General features: G+C 43.2%; 1 protein-coding gene across 1 annotated transcript; it reads right to left on the bottom strand.

Annotated features, from left to right (window-relative positions):
• Positions 1-11,539: 11,539 nt before the first annotated feature.
• jun (Jun proto-oncogene, AP-1 transcription factor subunit) lies at positions 11,540-13,462 on the bottom strand. The gene has a single exon (XM_061737844.1). It carries the CDS (start codon positions 13,113-13,115, stop codon positions 12,219-12,221), a length of 897 nt encoding a protein of 298 aa, XP_061593828.1. The 5' UTR covers positions 13,116-13,462; the 3' UTR covers positions 11,540-12,218.
• Between the last annotated feature and the right edge of the window lie 6,021 nt (positions 13,463-19,483).

Genomic DNA, 19,483 nt, shown 5'->3' on the forward strand with positions numbered 1-19,483 from the left:
TGGGTTTTGAAAACACTGTCCCAGGGCTACAGGTTGCAGTTCCGCCGCCGGCCCCCACCACCCTCGGGGGTCAGGGGAACCTCAGTCAGAGACTCCGGCAGGGCCCTGTGTTTGTCACAAGAGATAGCCAAACTCTTGGACAAAAAATCCATCACAAGAGTTCACCCACGTAGTGTAGTCTCTGGGATGCCAACTCAACCATATGAGCTATTTGGCCCCCAAGATCACCTCTAAATATATCATTTTCATAAGACGACAAACTTTAATTTATCAAATGAATGGATGGAAAATAATACGTGGAGGAAGAGTGGTGCGGGGTTTGTCTCTTACAAGTAACTGAAAATGTTATCTACCGTGTGGAAATGCTTGAGAAACAATAAAAACATGCAGTCCCACCAAAACCCACTTGAGTCTCTGGTTTCAGTATTGATGACTTATCATTTCAATCTTCTTCAAGAATTACAGAGGAAGAAACAAAGACACAAGTGACGTATTGGATGGGCCCCCTTTATCTAATACCATCTTTACAAGTCTTGAACATCTTATAAGACTTGTGCGCAAGGCGGTGGCGGCTACGGGCAGAAAGGGGTGGCATGTGCCTGTGGTGGCCTGCAGCTCGGGGTGAATTTCTTTTTTTTTTTTAATATTTTTTAGCCCCGATTTTTTTCCCATTATATCACTCAGTGCTCCTACCTAAGTCAGTCCTGGGCATTGCTCCATCTACCAACCCCGGGAGGGCCCTGCACTAAGCTCAGGTCTCCTCCTTAACCTGAGGAGTGAGCAGGCCGCATCTTTTCACCAGACAGGATGGGGCTTCTCCGGCTGGACGTAGCGCGTGGAAGGATCATGTTATTCCAGCCAGATCCTCCCAAACCCCATCTGGCGCCCCGGCTGGCCAGAGGGGGCATGTATAGCCCAGGACTGTGTGCATGTTTTTGTGAGGGTAGCTCACATTATCTACCCAAGGGAACACGGGGAGAACATGCAAACTCCACACAGAAAGATCCTTTCACCAACCCCACCCAGGGTGTGGGAGCTGAAGTCATGGGGGAACTAACACACACTTCAGCGCCTACAGCGTCCCCGGCAGGAATCGAACCCTGTGAGACGGCTGCACTACCTGCTGCGCCACGTTCGGGGTGAATTTCAGCCCTTCGTGAGTCTCCCTGCAGCAAGGCTGCAGGGAGACAGGGGGATCCTGGCTGTGGAGGTGCGCACCGGCAGCTTGGGCCCTAATGTTTGTCTGCAGGAGGGGGAGGCTTTTACCCCTTTGACCTCACTCCTTCCTCCATCCCAAATAAAAATAAAATACAATTAAATTAGAAAAAAAAATTTTTTAGCAAGGAACGCTGCGGATGCTAGGACCTTCCACCCTGTACGCCACATATTTCTCTTTTAATGTACTGACACACACATTCCCAAATAAACACAGCCAGGTACTTAAAACTAGGAAATTAGTTATATTTGACTGTCATGGAGGAGGACTGGCTGTTGATCGGGGGGTATTTGGGCCTTATTTTGTCTGGTGGGTCCTGGGGTTCCCTCGGGGACCTGGGCTGTTGGTGTGTGTGTGCCTGTGGTGGGGACCTCAGGGGGCTGGGGCAGGCCTCTGGTGGTGCTTGGGATGGTCCTAGGGGTTTTTTGGGTAGGGTGGTCTGTTGGCTTGCTGTCCGCTGGTGCCTCCTGGTGTGTAGGGGTTGCTCTGCGGCTGTCTAGTGATGCCTCTTGTTCGCAGGTTGTCCCCTCTTGTTGGAGCCACCACTGTGTTGGGTGCAGGCAGTGTCCTATGCCCGTATGTCCTGGTCTTTCTGCCGGTCGGGGTGCAGGCCCTTACAGGAGTGTCGGCCCCGGGGCTGCAGGTGTATCTACACTGGTCTCCCTGCAGGTGGTCATGTGGCCTGAGAGGATCCGTGGCAGCCATGAAAGATGGTGGTTGTGTTGGTGGTGATGATGATGATAATTACCCTTGTTGTTGTTTTGTGGTACTATAACTGATTATAGAATCAGCGATGATGATAGTAGGATTGTTATATTTGTTATTATTGACCTCATGGTTGTAGTTGCTGTAGATGTCTGTTCTGTCACTGTAATTATTATCATTATTTTTTATCAGTCTTGTCCTTGTTTCACATCGGTGATTTTAGTTCTCTCTGTCAGAATATGGACTCCAAAAGTTAATAAAATATGTCAGATCAGCATACTTGCAAACCAGAATTTCAGTGCCCCTGCAGAAAATCTCCCGGTGCCAACATTCTCACAAATTTGTCCCAATTTCCACCCGGACAACAATATTGCTAATCCATCTTTCACTGGGCGTAGTTTCCAGCCGGACAAAATGAAAAAAGAATTTGATTTCCAGGACAACTAGAGGGGGAAGGGGTATGTTGCCTGCAAATTTTGAAGACTTCTACATTGAACACGGTGGTCGAATGGCTATAATAACACACAAAGGGTCAAAGTCTGTGACAGTTATATGCAATGTATGCCTTTTTGGTTTTCAATTATAGCACCATCTTTTGCTTGGTGCTGTGGACAGCTATTGGATTTGTTACTAATAAATAAAGAATGTAAAATTCAAGTATTGAATTTTTCTTTTTGTGTGTGTGTGTGTGTGATGTGTGTGTGATGTGTGTGTGTGTGTGTGTGATGCATGTGACATCAACCAAATGATGGTACTAATCACTAGGGTTGTCCCGATCAGGATTTTTTAGCTCCCGATCCGATCCAGATCACTTGAGTTTGAGTATCTGCCGATCCCGCTTTTTCCCGATCCGATCACTTTTTTTGGCTCCCGATACAATTCCGATACTTTTTCCCAATCAGATACATTTTGGCAATGAATTAAGTTAAAAAAAAAAAAAAAAGAGGACTAAAACTCAAATTGTCCCAAGTTTCTTTTATTGTCCATTCTCTCCAACATGGACATATATTTCTTTTCCCTGACTGCATCATTGGATTAAAACAAAGCTTATCAACACTGGTGCAACAAAATGTATGAACATTAAATTGTAAACTAAAACAAAAAGTGCCGAATAGTGCAATAACAAAAATAAATAAATTTCACTTCAAAAGGAGGTTTTGGCTTAACCTTACAGTAGTTCATAATTCTCAACAGCATGAAATGAATAGCAGCAGCTATTCATTGCGGCTGTTATAGTTTTCTGTCACTGTGTTGTACGCACAGCGTAGGAACCAAGTGTGGTTGTTCAGAGACGGATGCTTTAAGCCTGAATTAAGGTTCTGCGCTACACCAACGCAGAGCACACGCCGTCACCGTGACGCCGTCGTGAACCCTTCGGACTTCTCTGTCACTCCATTTCACCGTGGTGCAATACCCCCCGCGAGCGCTAAGGGGGTGCGTACTTTTCCTGAATGGTTTATCTGACTTTTCCTGTCACAGTGAATCAAAGAGATAAGGACAACTATTGTGCAAAAAAACAAAACAAAAAAAATCACACACACACGAAGAAAAGAGCGCTGAAATTTCATGACTGCTTCACAAACCGGAACCGGAAATGCGTTGCTACCAAGCAAACCAATCACAGCCCTCTTCGTCTGCGTTGGTCTGCGACCTCTTGACGCGTAGTTACAATTTTTGGGAGGTGCGCGTCAGGCACGGCGTGGCGTGCGCCGTGGGGTGCAACCTGCGGCGCAACCTGCGGCGCAACCTGCGGCGCTACCTGCGGCGCACGCTCTGCGTTGATTTAATGCAGAACCATAATCCAGCCTTTAGACCGTAACGTCAGCCCGCAAAATAGCAGTCCGTCATCTCTGTGTTGTGTTGTCACCGAGAGTCAATAAAGTGGACCAAAAGATGATTAACGAGTGACGGATAATCATTTACATAACACTAAAGTCACTTTTCTCCGACAGCTTTTCTTTCTTTTTAAAACTTTCAGACATTGTCTCCATTTATCTGAGCGTAGGCTAGCTATTGTTTTTCTGTTGTCTTTCTGTTAGCCACGCTTCTTTCCCTCCAGCACAAACGTCTCTTCCAGCTGCCGGCGCTGCCCAAAAGCAATATCTTATAATAAACACACATCTACTGTCTGTATTGTTAAATACAGCTGTTAAATAAGATTATAAAACAATGTAATAGTTAATATATATTAAAAACATTAACTAGGTATGTGTTATGGATTTCTTTTCTGAACCCAAGCGCACGACACCAGACAGGGTTAAACTTTGGCCAAAAACACGGCGTAGTTTAATTTGTAAAACACAAAGAAACTCCCACAGGGAGTCCACAGAGAGATGTACAAAAAACTCCTTAGCCTACTCACGGGGAACTCCAAAATCATAAGGCACAGAGCAACAAACAAACAAGACAAACTCGCCTCGAGCTACTGGCAGCCCCGCTCTTTAAAAGCGGACCTATTATGAAAAACATGTTTTTTCTTGCTTTAACATATATAAAGTGGTCTCCCCTCAGCCTGCCAACTCAGAGAAGGAGGAAAGCAACCAAATTCTGCAGTGTCTGTACAGCCGCCCAGATGAGCCGTCCAGTGTGATGTGGATCTACGAGCCGTTCAGATTCTGCTCCCATCGTTACGTAACCAAAATGCAATTTACATCAGTTGGCCTCCGATGCGTGAAACCACGCCCACAACTAACTCTGCCGGCCGGTGGTTCCGCCATTTTTTCGTGGCGGTGTATCGCATCATTCAGGCAGCCAATCAGCACAGACCCTCATTATCATAACCTCCCCGCCCACTCAGAATCCCGCATAGATAATGAGGTTAGAGACTGGGATGATAAAGACATGGCTCAGAGGCTGAATTTCTTATTTAGCAAAAAAAAATCAAAAGCTTGTTTTTAAGACATTCAAAGCCTGTTTAAAATAGGTATTAGATGCCATAATAGGTCCCCTTTAACTTCTGCCATAGATGAGCTGACGAGCTGCAGCTGTGGCTCAGAGCGCTAGCGCCCGGCTCGTCCTCGCCACCGCGCCAACTCCGCGCTCCCAGCGCGACCGGGTTGCAGAGGAAAGCCCAGCTGGCTGAGCCCTAACAGTATGTCAAGATACTTTTTTGGCTGATACCGATGTTTTGAAAATTACGTGATCGGGCCCGATTGACCTGAACGATCGGGACTACACTACTAATCACTAATATATGCATACAGTTGATAAAGTAATAAATACAAGAGAAGTAGCAGTGGATGTGGCAGATAGATGTTTCAGCTGGAGCTGTGAGGGAGGGAAAAAAAGGAAAAACTAAAGGGTAGATTTCTGGATATAAGAGCATATGCAGTTGGTTGGACTGGAAGATGCAGAAGACAGGCTAAGGTGGAAACAGGTGGGTCGCTGTAGAAACCGCTAAAGAGAAAAACTGAAAGAAAATCAGAGGAAGGTGACAAAATCGTCAGTTTTTCAAAATGAGTTCAAAATGAGTCATATCAGTGCTTTGAGCGACTTCATGCCATGAAATTGGCAAGACAATATAATCAAACTGACACAAACAAAGATGTTAAAGAGGTTTGATGTTCATCATCTACGTTCTGTTGATAATACAAGGAGCCTTTAAAGGAGCCAAGCTCACTCATAAATCAAGATAAATCACTCATTTCGCTGATAATATAATGTATTTCAATTTCCTGTCATTGAACTTTGCAATGTTCCCTCTATGTGACAATAACAAAGGACTGCTGTAGTAAATATAGTAATAGCATGGTTATTTTGGCCAAAAAAATGCATTAGGTAAAGGTGTTTATTAATAATGTTTTTCAGATATTTCCTGTCACCATTGTACTCATCCAGTTTGAAGATATGGATACATTCAAATGTTTCAAAATGTTTTTATGTTTTTTTGGATTTACCTGCCAGTAACATGGAACAATAACGACTTCTAGCCAGAGAGCAAGAGGTGTGCTGGAGATGACCCAATCTGTCCTTGGGGAAAAGGCGGAGTACACCCTGGACAGATTGGCTGATTAGATTCTCACATACGGTTCATAATTTTCTGATGTCTGCAGTTGAATGTTACACTGGCAGGCATTCGTATGTGATAACAAGGCCGCCCACATGCATGGTGTGGTTGGCTGGTCGCAGGCAGTGTAGCCTGAGATGGAATTATGTGGTGTGCAGCAATATGAAAAACAGCGAAGAGGTGGTGCAAGTTCAAAAAAGAGGTGCAATTAGTTTCAGAACACCCTGTTTGGAGGTCACATGAGTTGGAGCCATCCTGTTTGCGGATATTGCCAATAAATTTATAGAATACCGCTTAATATTAGATGGAAATTAATACTAATATTATATTTTTAAAAGTAACCTAGTTTTAATGTCATCGTTTTTTTATTAGAAACTACATCTTGTTTAATTTTTGCTCTCAATTACATTAACTTTATTTTGGAAATCAAAACATGAATATGCTTTCAGTTTCAAGCTCAGCTAAAAATAAATCCTGCCATTGCCCTTTTATGACCTTTATGTCCTTTTATTTATGCAAATGTAGCCTAAAGTTTCATGCAGATATGCATCCTCCTTTATTTATTTATTTATTTCAAATGGGGTTTCAGATCTAACTGATAACAGTTCAGGTCACAACAGTTAAGGGAAAGCATCTCAGTCTGCAGAGTTCCCCCGTAGCCACAAACAACTTTTGATTTGTTTTATTTTATTTTTTGCCTGCTTCTTCATTTCCAGGGTCACAGTGGTCTGCTGCAGCCTATTCCAGCCATTTTTGGACTAAAAGTGTCCTTGTCCTTCCCAAGGCCACATAGAGACAAACAACCAGATGCTCATATCATCAATTTAGAATCACTTATTAGCCCAACATGCATGTTTTTCGACTGTGGGAAGAGTAGCAGCAGAAAACCCACCCAAGCACGAGGAGAATATGCAAACTCTATTTGTAGATTCTTTCACTGTAAACGGGGACAAATTCGACGGCCTTCTGCAAAAACAAAATCCTTGTTGCAGGACATCTTATGAAATCTTCTTCTATGTTTGTGCGATGGTGCTCAAAGCTCCAGTAAGCGAAGAGCGGAGGACTGAGAGCTGCAGCTCTTGCTGTTTTTAGAGACAGCAGGACTGTTTCAGTGGAATGATGACTTTTAAAGCTGAACTGATTTGGATCAAGGAGGTCATTTTTTATGAGAGGAGTCATGCTGACCTGAACGGATCAAGAGCTAAGTGATAAAGAAATACTCACACTCTGCAGCAACATGCAACAGAGTCTCACTGGAAGAAGTGATAGTGTTGATACTCATGTCTGCTATCAGGTTCTGTTTGTAACAGTCAAGTCAATAAGATTTTCTGGTTTATTTCTTGCTGTTTTTTTCTTTCCTCATTGTCATTACTAAATCTCTTCTGTTATCTGGTCTTTTTACTTCCCATACAAATACCCATTCACAGCTCTATACCTGAACACTTTTATCTAAAAAAATGTTATAAACTGTATCAGCACTTTAAAATGTGCACAGGAAATCTATTTTCTTGGTTCAATGACCACACCACGTTATAGATTATCATAAAGTGAAGAGGGATGGAAGGAGGATAAAGGAAACAGGTCAATAAATCATATGAAAGTTCTATTTCACGCATGATTGAAGCCCAGTATTGATGTTTAAAAAGCTAATGTAAAAAGTCAAGCCAGGAGACTCCAGGGTGTCATTAGGAAGACACAGTTGCTTTGAAAGGCATTGGAAATGCAGGTCGACCTGTTCAAGCAGATGGTTTTCCCAGTTGAGACTGAACAGTCGACAATAAGCAAAAATACTGTGACGTAGTCCCCAATGATGAAGAAGCTCCTTATTATTGAGCTCACTGTCCCTTTGGATGAAGGTATACCAGCAGCAGACCAGTTTAAGATGCTCGGATCACCAAACTGGCAACAAAGTGTAGGGGGGCTGGCTGGTCTGCATCTATTCAGCCAGGACAGGTGGGATGCAGGGGGTTTGTTAGGAAGCAACAGTCCAACTTATGAGTGCAGTTTAGGATACAGGGGCAAGGTAACTGTGGGGCTACTGAGGAATAAGCAGAAGACACAGAGAAGGCACATTATGGTATGTGATGATGGAGGATGAATGGCACATGAGGTTGAACACCCACATCAAGCCAGCTGCAGTGGGTGGTGTGGAGACAACTCAGTTCTGCCACTTCCCCACCCCCAGGAAGATGCACTGGCTTAGGGGCCTAAACGTCAGTGACTGCTGGCCTCGGCTGATGACTCTGCAGCTGATGTAGCAGGCTTGGGTGGAGGTGTGGCAGGCAAATATGCTAAGTAGGTATTCCACTGTACGGATCATTAACATGTAACTCTGGCCATCAAAATACATGTAGTGGAAGAAAATGTAAACCATTCAAATTAAAAACTTGCATAAATATTAATGCACCTCAATATTATACTTCATTACAACACAGGGACACAACTTCGATTTTCTTTTGTTTTCAAAGTTTATGTAGGAGCTATTTGTCACTTTTGTATTATTTAATCATGTATTATTTAGTTAGTTTTTGTGGTTTAGTTTTGGGAATACACTTTTCATTTGTTTATGATATTTAGTATTGATTAAGTTTATTTTGTTACTTAACCATGTTTTATTTTGAAGGTACTGGGTAGCTGGAGCACCAGGTGAGATTATATATATGGGTTGGCAGACACAGGTGAGCCGGGCACCTGGGAGGGCAGATGGTTTTTTACCAGGGCAAGAGAGGCGTCAGAGATCTTTGTTCGTTTGTTTGCCAGGAAAATAAACCTCTGGAAACTTTATTTTTTGCCTGGACAATGGACTTTCTGTATCCTGCGTAAATCCACTCCCTAGGTGTCTCAGTGGCCGTTTGTTTATTATAGTTTGATACTTCGAGTTGAATATTTTGATTTATTTATTTATTTTGTTATAATTCACCTGGAGGACAAAAAATAGCCACTACAGTTTACTTCAGGTAGGCTATACTGGAGTGTACGGATTGAGTTTGGACATTCCCATGCACCCGTGAACGCACCACGAAACATGCAGACCCGCTGCATCAGTTCACGTAAACCATCCTCCGACCAGTTGGTGTGTGTGTCCACAAAACCAAACAAACACTCACAAATAAACCCCATAACTTGAAGAAGAAAGTGATAAAAGTCCTCACTAGATTCTACCTGTGTGTTTCCGCTCTCACCTGAACACCTGTGTTCTTCTGAGCCGACACGGAGCGGTAAGCCTACACTCAGATCCCTGCACTTTTCTACGCATGTTCTTTTTTACTTAAACTCTGACAGTATATTTTTATTCTTCTTTTCAAAGATACTGCAACACTAAATTTAGAGACACAAATATGAAGATGTCTAAATGACCTCCTTGGAAATTATGTTGTTATGATTTTTTTTCCAAAATCAATTACATTTTATTTATATAGCTTTTCTTTTTGTCTTTTACAACAGAAATTGTCTCTAGTATAATTCCAGAGACGCAGAACAAGATCCCAGACCAATTATTACATAACATAAACATAAACCATATGGTATTAAAACTCCCCTACTGGGAGAAAAAACCTTAAACCAAGAAATTAAGATGTAACAAAGTTTTTCTTTTCTTTTACATAGAGTATGCCTATTCTTATCATGACCTGCTTCTCTACATATGTAATGGCGAGATTTGTTTTAAATATTACCCTGACTGCTTGGAAAAACAATTTCATATTAACATAATATTAGGTGAGTGGAATTTATGCAAGGGGTGGAATTAAACAGTGTTATCAACCCACATTCAAAAAAAGAAGAAGAAAAAATACAGCAACAACAAAAAGGATTTGGCAGGCCTTCAGTGTGTTTATACATTGATATTCCCCATGTGTGCTTGTGACATAAAGGACTCCAGATCGCCCAGACATGAGCGTCATGAATATTTAGGCTATAATAAACTTCCCTTGAGAACTTTTTCCAACTCCCAATGTTGAAATGTGATTATTATTTCCATTTCACGTATTCTGAACACCCAGCACGTTTAAAAGACATTGTACTCGTTTCATTGTTTTGCCCTTCAAAAGTAAATCCAATCTCCTCCCAGGATAACTTCAGGGTTCACCCTGTTATGCAGCGAGCCGATTACCGAAGTCTGGCCATTTCCCGTAAGCCCCGCCCCCTCGATCGTGACGTAGATCTTCCGAGCTTTCCCTCACCTTATATGGCAGAGAAGACACCACTTTCCGGGATGATGTCACGTTGCATCAAGTTTGAGAAATCAGAGCTGATTTGTAAAAAAAGATAAAATAAAATCAAAGTTCCTTTTGAAATATTGATCCTTCATTACATTATTAAATGGTTGTTTTAAATCAACCTAGTGCAGTTTGATTTACAAAGGACCTAACTGAGATGATAAATAATTAGACTAAAAAGTACAAATGGACCATTGAACTGGGTGCATTCATTGTATTGTTAAACCTAATATGAGATGTCTTGTAAAGAAATTTAAATAAAAATCAAACATGGTCAGCATGGAAATAAGAGAAAATATTTATTAAAGAAATCTCTTGAGCAATATAGGCCGAGTATAGCCTATTCATCAGTTATTATTTTGTGTCATTTACTGGTTTTACTTACTTGCTTGATTAAATTGCAGTTTTATTATTATCATTATTGTTATGTTATGAAAGCTCAACAACTGAGAAAACAATACGAGTTGTTGTTGTTGTCATGTTGCCATGACAAACTGTGGCGTTAATCTCTTATGCAACTCTACCTCGGTCAATGGCGCCCTCTAGTGGTTCATCATAATAATTACGCACTAATGTTCTGTAAAGTTTTAAGACTGCTTAAAATGTGTATTGTTACCAGTCCTGCCGTAAACAGATGTTCTCCGGGCAGGTAAAGCAAATAATATCATATAATAAAGGAGACGAAGGCTTGTCAAGGATTTTTAAGACCGTCATGTCAAGTGTTCTCATTTTTGGTGTAGAAACCCATCATTTTCTTTTTCTCTCCCATTAAGTGATGTTATGAGGCACAATGCATCACTTAAGACGCATCCACAGAGGCACAAAGGTTCATATAAATGCTTTTTTCATGGAATTTATTGGTCAGTTTTTGATTAAGGACTAAGGATTAAGGCCTTGGAATTTACTTTAAATTATTTCTCTCTTTATTTGAATAACTTGAAGGATGCACAAAAGGCCTGTAATTGGTTATTATATATCAAATCAGGGATTAATCCGATCTGTTAAATTGAGATGTATTGCTCATTTCTACCTGATGTAACTCAAGTGTGCTTGGCCCTCTTGTACAACATAGTGTGTGGCAAGAGTTTTTGGTGTGGCAGTTACACTGTTTTCGTGAACCTGCACGTGTAGATGCATTGCGGATATTTGTAGAGTTGGCGTTCCTCAGTGAGCCTGAGCTGTCAGCTGTAACACAATCACTCAGCCTGGATCAATACCTGCACTAATGGAATTTACCTTGAGGTACTCAGAACTAACAGCTCTTGCAACATGTTGCAACATGTTTTATTGTGTGAGATCCTGACATGGCACACCCACTTTTTTGTTACTACAAGAACACAGAGACATTGTTTCATTTTATTTCTTTTATTTTCTTAAATACTTATTCATTTCTGAAGTGCTCAGAAAAACATAAAAAAACATATACAGTATTCTTATTACAAATTATAAACTTAAGTACTCCAAGTTGATCTTATGTACATATAACAATGAGTGAAACCCCATTAAACAGCTTTAGAAAAAACAAAGTCAATTTTGAAGCTTTTCCAACTGAACTTCTTACAAATAAGAAAAATGTTTTACTTTGTACTGTAACTCAGAAGTCAGGCAGCAATTGTTTCAACTTTTCAGTTATTTATGACAACACGCCCATATTTGAGGCCATTATGGCTACAGCAAGAAAAAAGTCTCTGCAGGCTCTTGATTCCTCTTAATACTGATCTTCTCCTTTGATATAATGATAAGGTTCGTGCAGAGCCGGCTATATCAATCAAGAAAACGTCAGTCCTGCCCATGTCTGTAAAAACCCAAACAGAAACAGAGAAGCGTCCTTGCTCGCTGCCATGCACGGCCCCTGGTGGTCCACGGCTCCTGTCACTGTCCCGGGCCGGTCTTTAGGACGCGCCCCCGGGAAGAGCGCTGGGCACTCCAGGAGCGTCAGTGCGGCTCCATCCCAAATCCCTGCCATGGTTTTTCGGGAGACAACGCCACCACAGAAAGCGTCCGTTTCTTTCAACCAGAGTCTGTTCTGTTTCTGTCCCTCTCTCTCTGTCTCTCCAGCGCACTTTGACGCCCCTCAGAAGGTCTGGAGCTGCTGCGTCAACATGAGCTGACAGCCGCTGTTGACGTGGTTCATCACCTTCTGCTTCAGCTGGGCCACCTGCTCCCGCAGCATGTTGGCGGTGGACGCCAGCTCCGAGTTCTGGGACTTCAGGTTCTTCACTTTATCCTCCAGCCTCGAGATCCTCTCCAGTTTCCTCTTGCGGCACTTGGAGGCGGCGATGCGGTTCCTCATGCGCTTCCTCTCCGCCTTGATGCGCTCCTGGCTCTCCATGTCTATGGGGGAGAGAGGCGGGGTCTCCCCCGGCATCTCGGGCACGGTCTGGGGCTCCTCTTTGAGCGCTGAGAGCCGGGGCAGCTGCTGGCCGTAGACGGGCAGCTGCGGGGCGGCGGCGGGGAAGGACATGGCCGGGGCGGAGGGGGTGTAGCTGGGGGCCGAGACGGTGCTGATGGCCGGGTTGAAAGTGTTCAAGTCCTCGTAGACGGGGGAGTCGGATGCCCCCCCGGCCTGGGCCGCCGGGGGGGCGGCGGTGCCCGGCATGTGCTGGTGGTGCAGCTCGGCCAGGGCTCGGACAAACCCCTCGGCGAAGCCCTCCTGCTCGTCGGTCACGTTCTTGGGGCAGAGGAACTGTGTGGGGGTCGGGGTGGTGGTGATGAGCCCGTTGCTGGACTGGATGATGAGGCGCTCCAGCTCCGGGGAGGCCAGCTTCAGCAGACCCACGTCCGGGGAGGAGAGCATCTCCCCGGCCTTGCGCTGCAGGTGGGGCTTCATGGAGCCCGCGGGGTCGGACAGGTTCAGGGTCATGCTGTGTTTCAGGGCTTTCGGGTTGCTGTATCCGTAGCCGGGGGTGTCGTGCTGGGAGAAAGCGTTGACCGAGTCGTCATAGAAAGTAGTTTCCATCTTGGTATACATAGAAGTGAGAGTAAAAGTCACTAGAAAGTCTTTCAAAAGCAACTTTTCGTCACTCCCTTCACTTCTTCTTGAAAGAAACGGCTTCCAAAAGTCCAATCTGTGCGTAAAAGCCTCCAAAAAAAAAAATCAGAGTCAGTGCGCACTTCTTGACACAGGAATCAAAACTTACTTCTTTCTTCTTTCCGAGTATTCAGAGTGACAGTTCACAAAGTGTTTGCCAGAGTATCCAAACTTGTTTTGAGTTCTTAAGTGACACGGCGGCTATGGTTGTAACTTGTGTCCCGTGAGCAGAGCCTCTCTCCCCGCCGTCTGTGTGTACACTAGTTGTGGACAGCGTGGAGCAAACCTTATCTGCTGCCGGCGCCGCCGCAGCTCCCCAAATAAGCATGATGTCATGACGGGGCCCTCCCATTGGCTGGGGGGCGGGGCCGGGGGCGGGGCCACGTAAACCGATAAGGCACGTTGCCTAGACGACCACCCAGAAGATTCTTAATCTCGCGGTGGATTGTGGGATGAGGTAATGCAGTAAGGAGAGCGTGAGCGCGGTGCATTGTGGGATGACGTATTGTTTTTGAATATCTGGTTACCCGCCTCTGCCGTCGGTGGCGGGACCGGGACAGTGCAGAGAGAGCCCGCATCTCTTTAAATCCGTTTGTGACAAAGAAAAGAGACACACAACTAGGGTTGCCACCTTTCAGAAATAGAAATAAGGGACGCCCTGATTTCAGCATCGCAGGAGCCAAAAAAAAAGCCCCAAAACTTCTAAACTGAATAAAAATGTGTTTATTTTATATGAAAAAACAAAATGCTTTGATTTAAAGTTTAAAGTGCTTTAATAGCATTGAACTTGCATGACTGTATAGACAGCCAGCCATACTAGCAACTGGAATATCCTCCTATGCTACGTATGTCCACATCAGCCCAGATGGAGAATATAGCCTACAGGTGAAGAATATGGTGTAAAAGTTAATTTATTTCAATAATTCAACTAGAATATGGTATAAAGGTTAATTTATTTCAATAATTCAACTAGAATATGGTGTAAAAGTAAATTTATTTCAATAATTCAACTAGAATATGGTGTAAAAGTAAATTTATTTCAATAATTCAACTAGAATATGGTGTAAAAGTTACTTATTTCAATAATTCAACTAGAATATGGTGTAAAGGTTAATTTATTTCAATAATTCAACTAGAATATGGTGTAAAAGTTAATGAAAATACGGTACAAATCGCGTCCCATATTAGTTCAATACGGGATGCAACATTTTTTTCTCAAATAAAGGACAATTCCGTATTTTACGGGACGGGTGGCAAGCCTACACACAACACACCCAGTTTATATCATTAATGTTGCCTCATTTACTCTTTAGTTCACTTACCGTTATTTGAGAATAGAAAAACTTTAGTTTAACCTTTTAAAATTCCTTAAAGCGTAGAAAGTCAACTCTTCTGTCAGTCATATTCAATTATGCTCTGGTTACCGGTCAAAACCTTAGCCCGGATGTAATCATGGCAGACAAAATGAAATAAAACATTAACGGTAATACAAAAATATACATACAATTTTTATTTTTTTTTAAATGGGATGCCTCACTCATGATGGAAAGTCTTAATGTAATTTAGCCTAGGATTTTATGGTGGTCCCTGGTTGGTGGTCCTATATGATTCTTTTTATTGCATATACCATAAACATTAGACACACAAACACATTTTTAGCATTAATATGCAATTCCACACGTGAATCCCTCAGTGTATATACTGAGGGATTTAAAATTTGAGGTGTGCAGAAGTCAATATAAACAGAAACAAATGTAGCTAGTGACAATATTTTTAAGTTTAGTTATTTACCAGAAATGCTGTTACAGGCCTGTCTTAATGAGTCATAGTATAATGAGTCAGACGGAGTTATATCACCCCTCCCAAGAGTTCTGAGATTGAAATACACCTACAAAGTATTTTTTTTATCCATTTTCTACAAGCAAATTAGATTACCATTTTTCACAGCCATTTATAGTCTTTGTTACCAGTAGAACTAGACATCTGCTTGTCCTCATGAAGACCAGGCACTTTTCTATTGTCCGTGTCAGGGTGTGTAATTAGTGCAGTGAAGTCCATTGTACCCTGGCCTTTGGTCAGAAATCATAGGTGGTATAACGGCGGGAGGTTAACTGGTGTGTCTGCCACCCCCCACCCCACCCCAGTCCTCCACACTCCCACCGTCTGGGTCATCCTTCGCCCTGGCAGCCTTACAGTTCACTCTTTCTAGTACATCCAGTCTAAATATGTTCCCCTCATGTGACAAGTAAATCAGTCCCCTGGCGCTGGCTGGCTGAGAGAGACACCTAAAGAGGATGAACTGAACCATAAAACACAGCTACAGTCTTACTTTTTACTGCTTCTAATGTTGTCTTTATGTACTGCTGTAAGTGTCAAACCGTGGCGGTCAATAAAGTCATATATCGTGATCTAACTTTGACTTAAGTGATATCACGTTGTTTCTTTCAAGATTTAAATGCATAAAAGAAAATTGCTTGGGTTTATGGTCAAGGCACACATTAGGAAAAAGGTTAAGATGAGTACACTTATGCTTTATTCTGGAGGTTAAGTTATTTTTGTTCACGTTGTCATGGTTTTATAACAATAACTCAAGGGATGAAATAAGAGGAAGCAGGAAAAACCCCATGTTGTTCAGATACTTGCTTACACTTGTGTTCCACTTGTTTGTTCTGAAAAATTAATACTCTTTAGCTCATTCATTTATTCTTTCCTCTTTTTCCATCCAAATATGTAAACATTAAATGTTAATGCTTGCCACCTGACAGCAGAGATCCACGTTAAATGGGTCACCTACTGTCCTACAGACACAAATAAGAGTAATGCCATTTAAATTGGTCACATTTGACTTAGAGCTATTTCAGTTTCCTATCTCATAAACAAAGCCGTGGTAATTTGAAGTTTTATGTCCATATTCTTCCACACTTTCACGCTTTAAAGATGCATGGTCACATCCCAATGTAATGTCATGTGTACCAATGTATATGTAAGGTACCACGGAGGAAGCCTGCTGCTGCCTGGCTCAGAGCCTGGACATCAAGACAAAAGTACTTAGTCAATAAATAAAAACTTGTTCTTTTGTTCACAGTATCACATATTTATTCATTTAAAAAGGTACAAATTAGTTTGAAAATATTTAACCAATCTTGGCTTTTGGGAATGTTTATGATAAGAAAAGCAAACTAGTGTCTCAATGCTCGGATTTTGTTGTTTGTTATTGTAAGTTGTCGAGTCCTTGACAAGCAAATAATATTGTGGTGCTCAGTCAGGAAATAATACCCCAGTGCTGACTCAACTGTACTGTACGCAGAGAAATTAGAGATACAAATAATTAAATAATAAAGGTAATACATAGAAAAAAACCTTGTTTATAGATTATATTGTAAATGGAGTATACAGTAATTTAAAGTCCACCTTGCTACTTTAGAAAAAAGCATCTTATATACAGAGTTAATGTGCTACAGTAATTTGATGTAAAATAGATGATAACCTTCCAGTCACAGGTTGTGTTTTTCAGTGCTTAATGTGTTTAAATATTTCTGTGCAAATAACAAACTAACAAAAGCAGACACTTTCCTGTAGCTACATCTGCAGTTTATTTTCAAGATAAAGAATCAACACTGTCTCCCAGACACATGTTTTTTTGAGCATTGTGTTCCTGCTCAGCTGCATCCTGACCTGAGCTGGCTAGTCTTAAGTTACTGAGTCTTTAGCTCTTCCTCTCACCAACAAACTCCTGCTGCTTGCCGAACTTTTTCATTAAGGCCTCCTCCTCCCTGTCTTCCATCGCTTTCACTCCCTCCTCTCTGACATTACTTTTTTTTTTTACTTGTCTGCACACATATTAATGGTTAATACCATGCTGGTAAGAACCTAAGGCCTATGTGCATTGTTAATATCATTATCTCATTAATATATATATACATATATATACACATACAAACCCTTTTTTTTTGGGGGGGGGGGGTGACATCCGCTGCTAATCCAGGACGCGAGAACACACATGGAGGCGCACGTCGAGCACTGGAAATCTACAAAAAAAAAAAACAGAACAGACACGAAACAGACACGGAACCGGCCAAAACACGAGCAGCAACCGTCCCAAGTCTCGAGATCCAATCACAATCTGAGCTAAGCTACCGCGATTAACTAACCCCAAAAACTACAGAGCCAGCATGCAGGTGAACGAGCCGGTGTATCTGTCTATATGTGTGTGTGTTTGTGTGTGTGTATGTATATGTCTGTGTGACTATGTGTATGTGTGTCCGTGTGGCTATGTGTGTGTGTGTGTATTTATATGTGTGGCTATGTGTGTGTGTGTGTGTGTGTGTGTGTGTGTGTGTGTGTGTATGTGTGTCTGTGTGGCTATGTGTGTGTATGAGTATGTATGTGTGTGTGTGTGTGTGTGTGTGTGTGTGTGTGTGTGTGTGTGTGTGTGTGTGTGTGTGTGTGTGTATGTGTGTCTGTGTGGCTATGTGTGTGTATGAGTATGTATGTGTGTGTGTGTGTGTGTGTGTAATAGTCCTATCAAAGTTCCATCTGAAGTGTATCCATAGTGGGGGAGGGGGGGAGGCAACCCCACCACCCGCGAGACCAGAGGCCGACAAGGAAGAACCCGGAACCCAGGCTACCAGCAACCCCACAGAGGGCGAGTAGAGGGCGGGGGGCAACCCACCGCCAGCGAGACCCCCCTCCCCGGCGGCCAGGGAACCCACGGCGGCGGACCGGGACCCAGGCGAACCCCGACCACCCGGGCCGGGCCGGACATGCAGCCAGGAGGCCCTCACCCCCCAGGCCAACGACCCCCACCCGGCGAGAGGTCAGCCTGCCCGGAGAGACAGAGCCGCCCCGGCCGCCGACGCGGGCAGGCGCACCCGCCCCCACGAAAGCGGCCCTCCAGGACCAAAGGACCGCCCCGCCGCACAGGCAGCGGGGGGGACCGGAGACGGGCCCAGAGAGAGGGAACCCCCCAACAGGGCGACACCCGCGCGGGCCCGACAACGGAGGGCCCCAGACCCAGGCATCCCATTCATCCATCCATTCACCCATCCGATTTCTATAATAATAATAGTATAATATACTAACAATAATTAAACTAACAAAAGCAGACACTTTCCTGTAGCTACATCTGCAGTTTATTTTCAAGATAAAGAATCAACACTGTCTCCCAGACACATGTTTTTTTGAGCATTGTGTTCCTGCTCAGCTGCATCCTGACCTGAGCTGGCCAGTCTTAAGTTACTGAGTCTTTAGCTCTTCCTCTCACCAACAAACTCCTGCTGCTTGCCGAACTTTTTCATTAATGCGTCCTCCTCCCTGTCTTCCACCGCTTTCACTCCCTCCTCTCTGACATTACTGCTGCATTATTATTCCTTTTGGGCCGGATCCCAACCATCCTCCTCTTATATCTCCCACACACTTTGCCTCTTTCTTATCTCTCTCCTCCTCCTCTCATGCTCCCCTTACTCCTATCAGTGGCCGTGCAGGCAGCAGGATTTCCCCTGTGACTGAAACAGGCTGTGGCCTTATTGTATTGTTTCAGTGGTTCTTTTCAGTAAAATCTCAGACTGCTCTCTGTGCTCGTCTGGGTATCCCTCAGTTTAAACGTGGACGCTGGGAGAGTCGCACTGGAGGACAGACAATAAGCAAACATGTAAAAACTGAAGCTGGGCCTAGGATTGCAGGGTGAGACACAAGGACATGGACAGTTGAATGCTGAGACAGTGAACAATCACAATGGTCTAACCCTGTGAGAACAATTGTTGTTTCAGCTGTTATGTGAAGGAAAAGCGCACCCAACTGTGTCGTGGACTGGACTCTAAGCAGGAACACACACTCAGCTGTGCGTGTGTTTGTATATGTCTGGGTCTGCCTGTAGTGGTAATGTGCATGTAAATGTCATTGTGTAGTTTCAGAAAACAGACTGAACTGATTTACATACAGCATTTACACATAAAGGAAACTGAAACAGTGATGAATGCTGTTTGAGAACAGTACACAATGTACAATAATCAGTAAAAACCTTACTGAAATGTAACTTCAGTTTGTTGTTTGGACTTTCAGGACTGGTTCCAGTAGTAGGTCAGTCCCTGCAGAGATCCTTTTACATGTGCAACTTTACAACAGAACTTTCGGTCTCTATAGCTCATCTTGTTGTCAGTACCAGCTGTATGGCAGTGACATTTCAATCACTCATCCGTTTAAACTGTATTACAACTTTTATTTAAGGTTGTTGCCACTTTGAGGTGAAAGATGTGGCTACTACGCAAAGCACATCCGTGTGGTTCAGGGGCTCGGTTACAGCCTTTTGG

This window comes from Cololabis saira, chromosome 13, assembly GCF_033807715.1.
Source record: "Cololabis saira isolate AMF1-May2022 chromosome 13, fColSai1.1, whole genome shotgun sequence".
Lineage (NCBI taxonomy): Eukaryota > Metazoa > Chordata > Actinopteri > Beloniformes > Belonidae > Cololabis > Cololabis saira.

Coding starts and splice junctions, on each gene's coding strand:
- jun (XM_061737844.1), bottom strand. CDS start 13,115: ATGTATACCAAGATGGAAACTACTTTCTATGACGACTCGGTCAACGCT.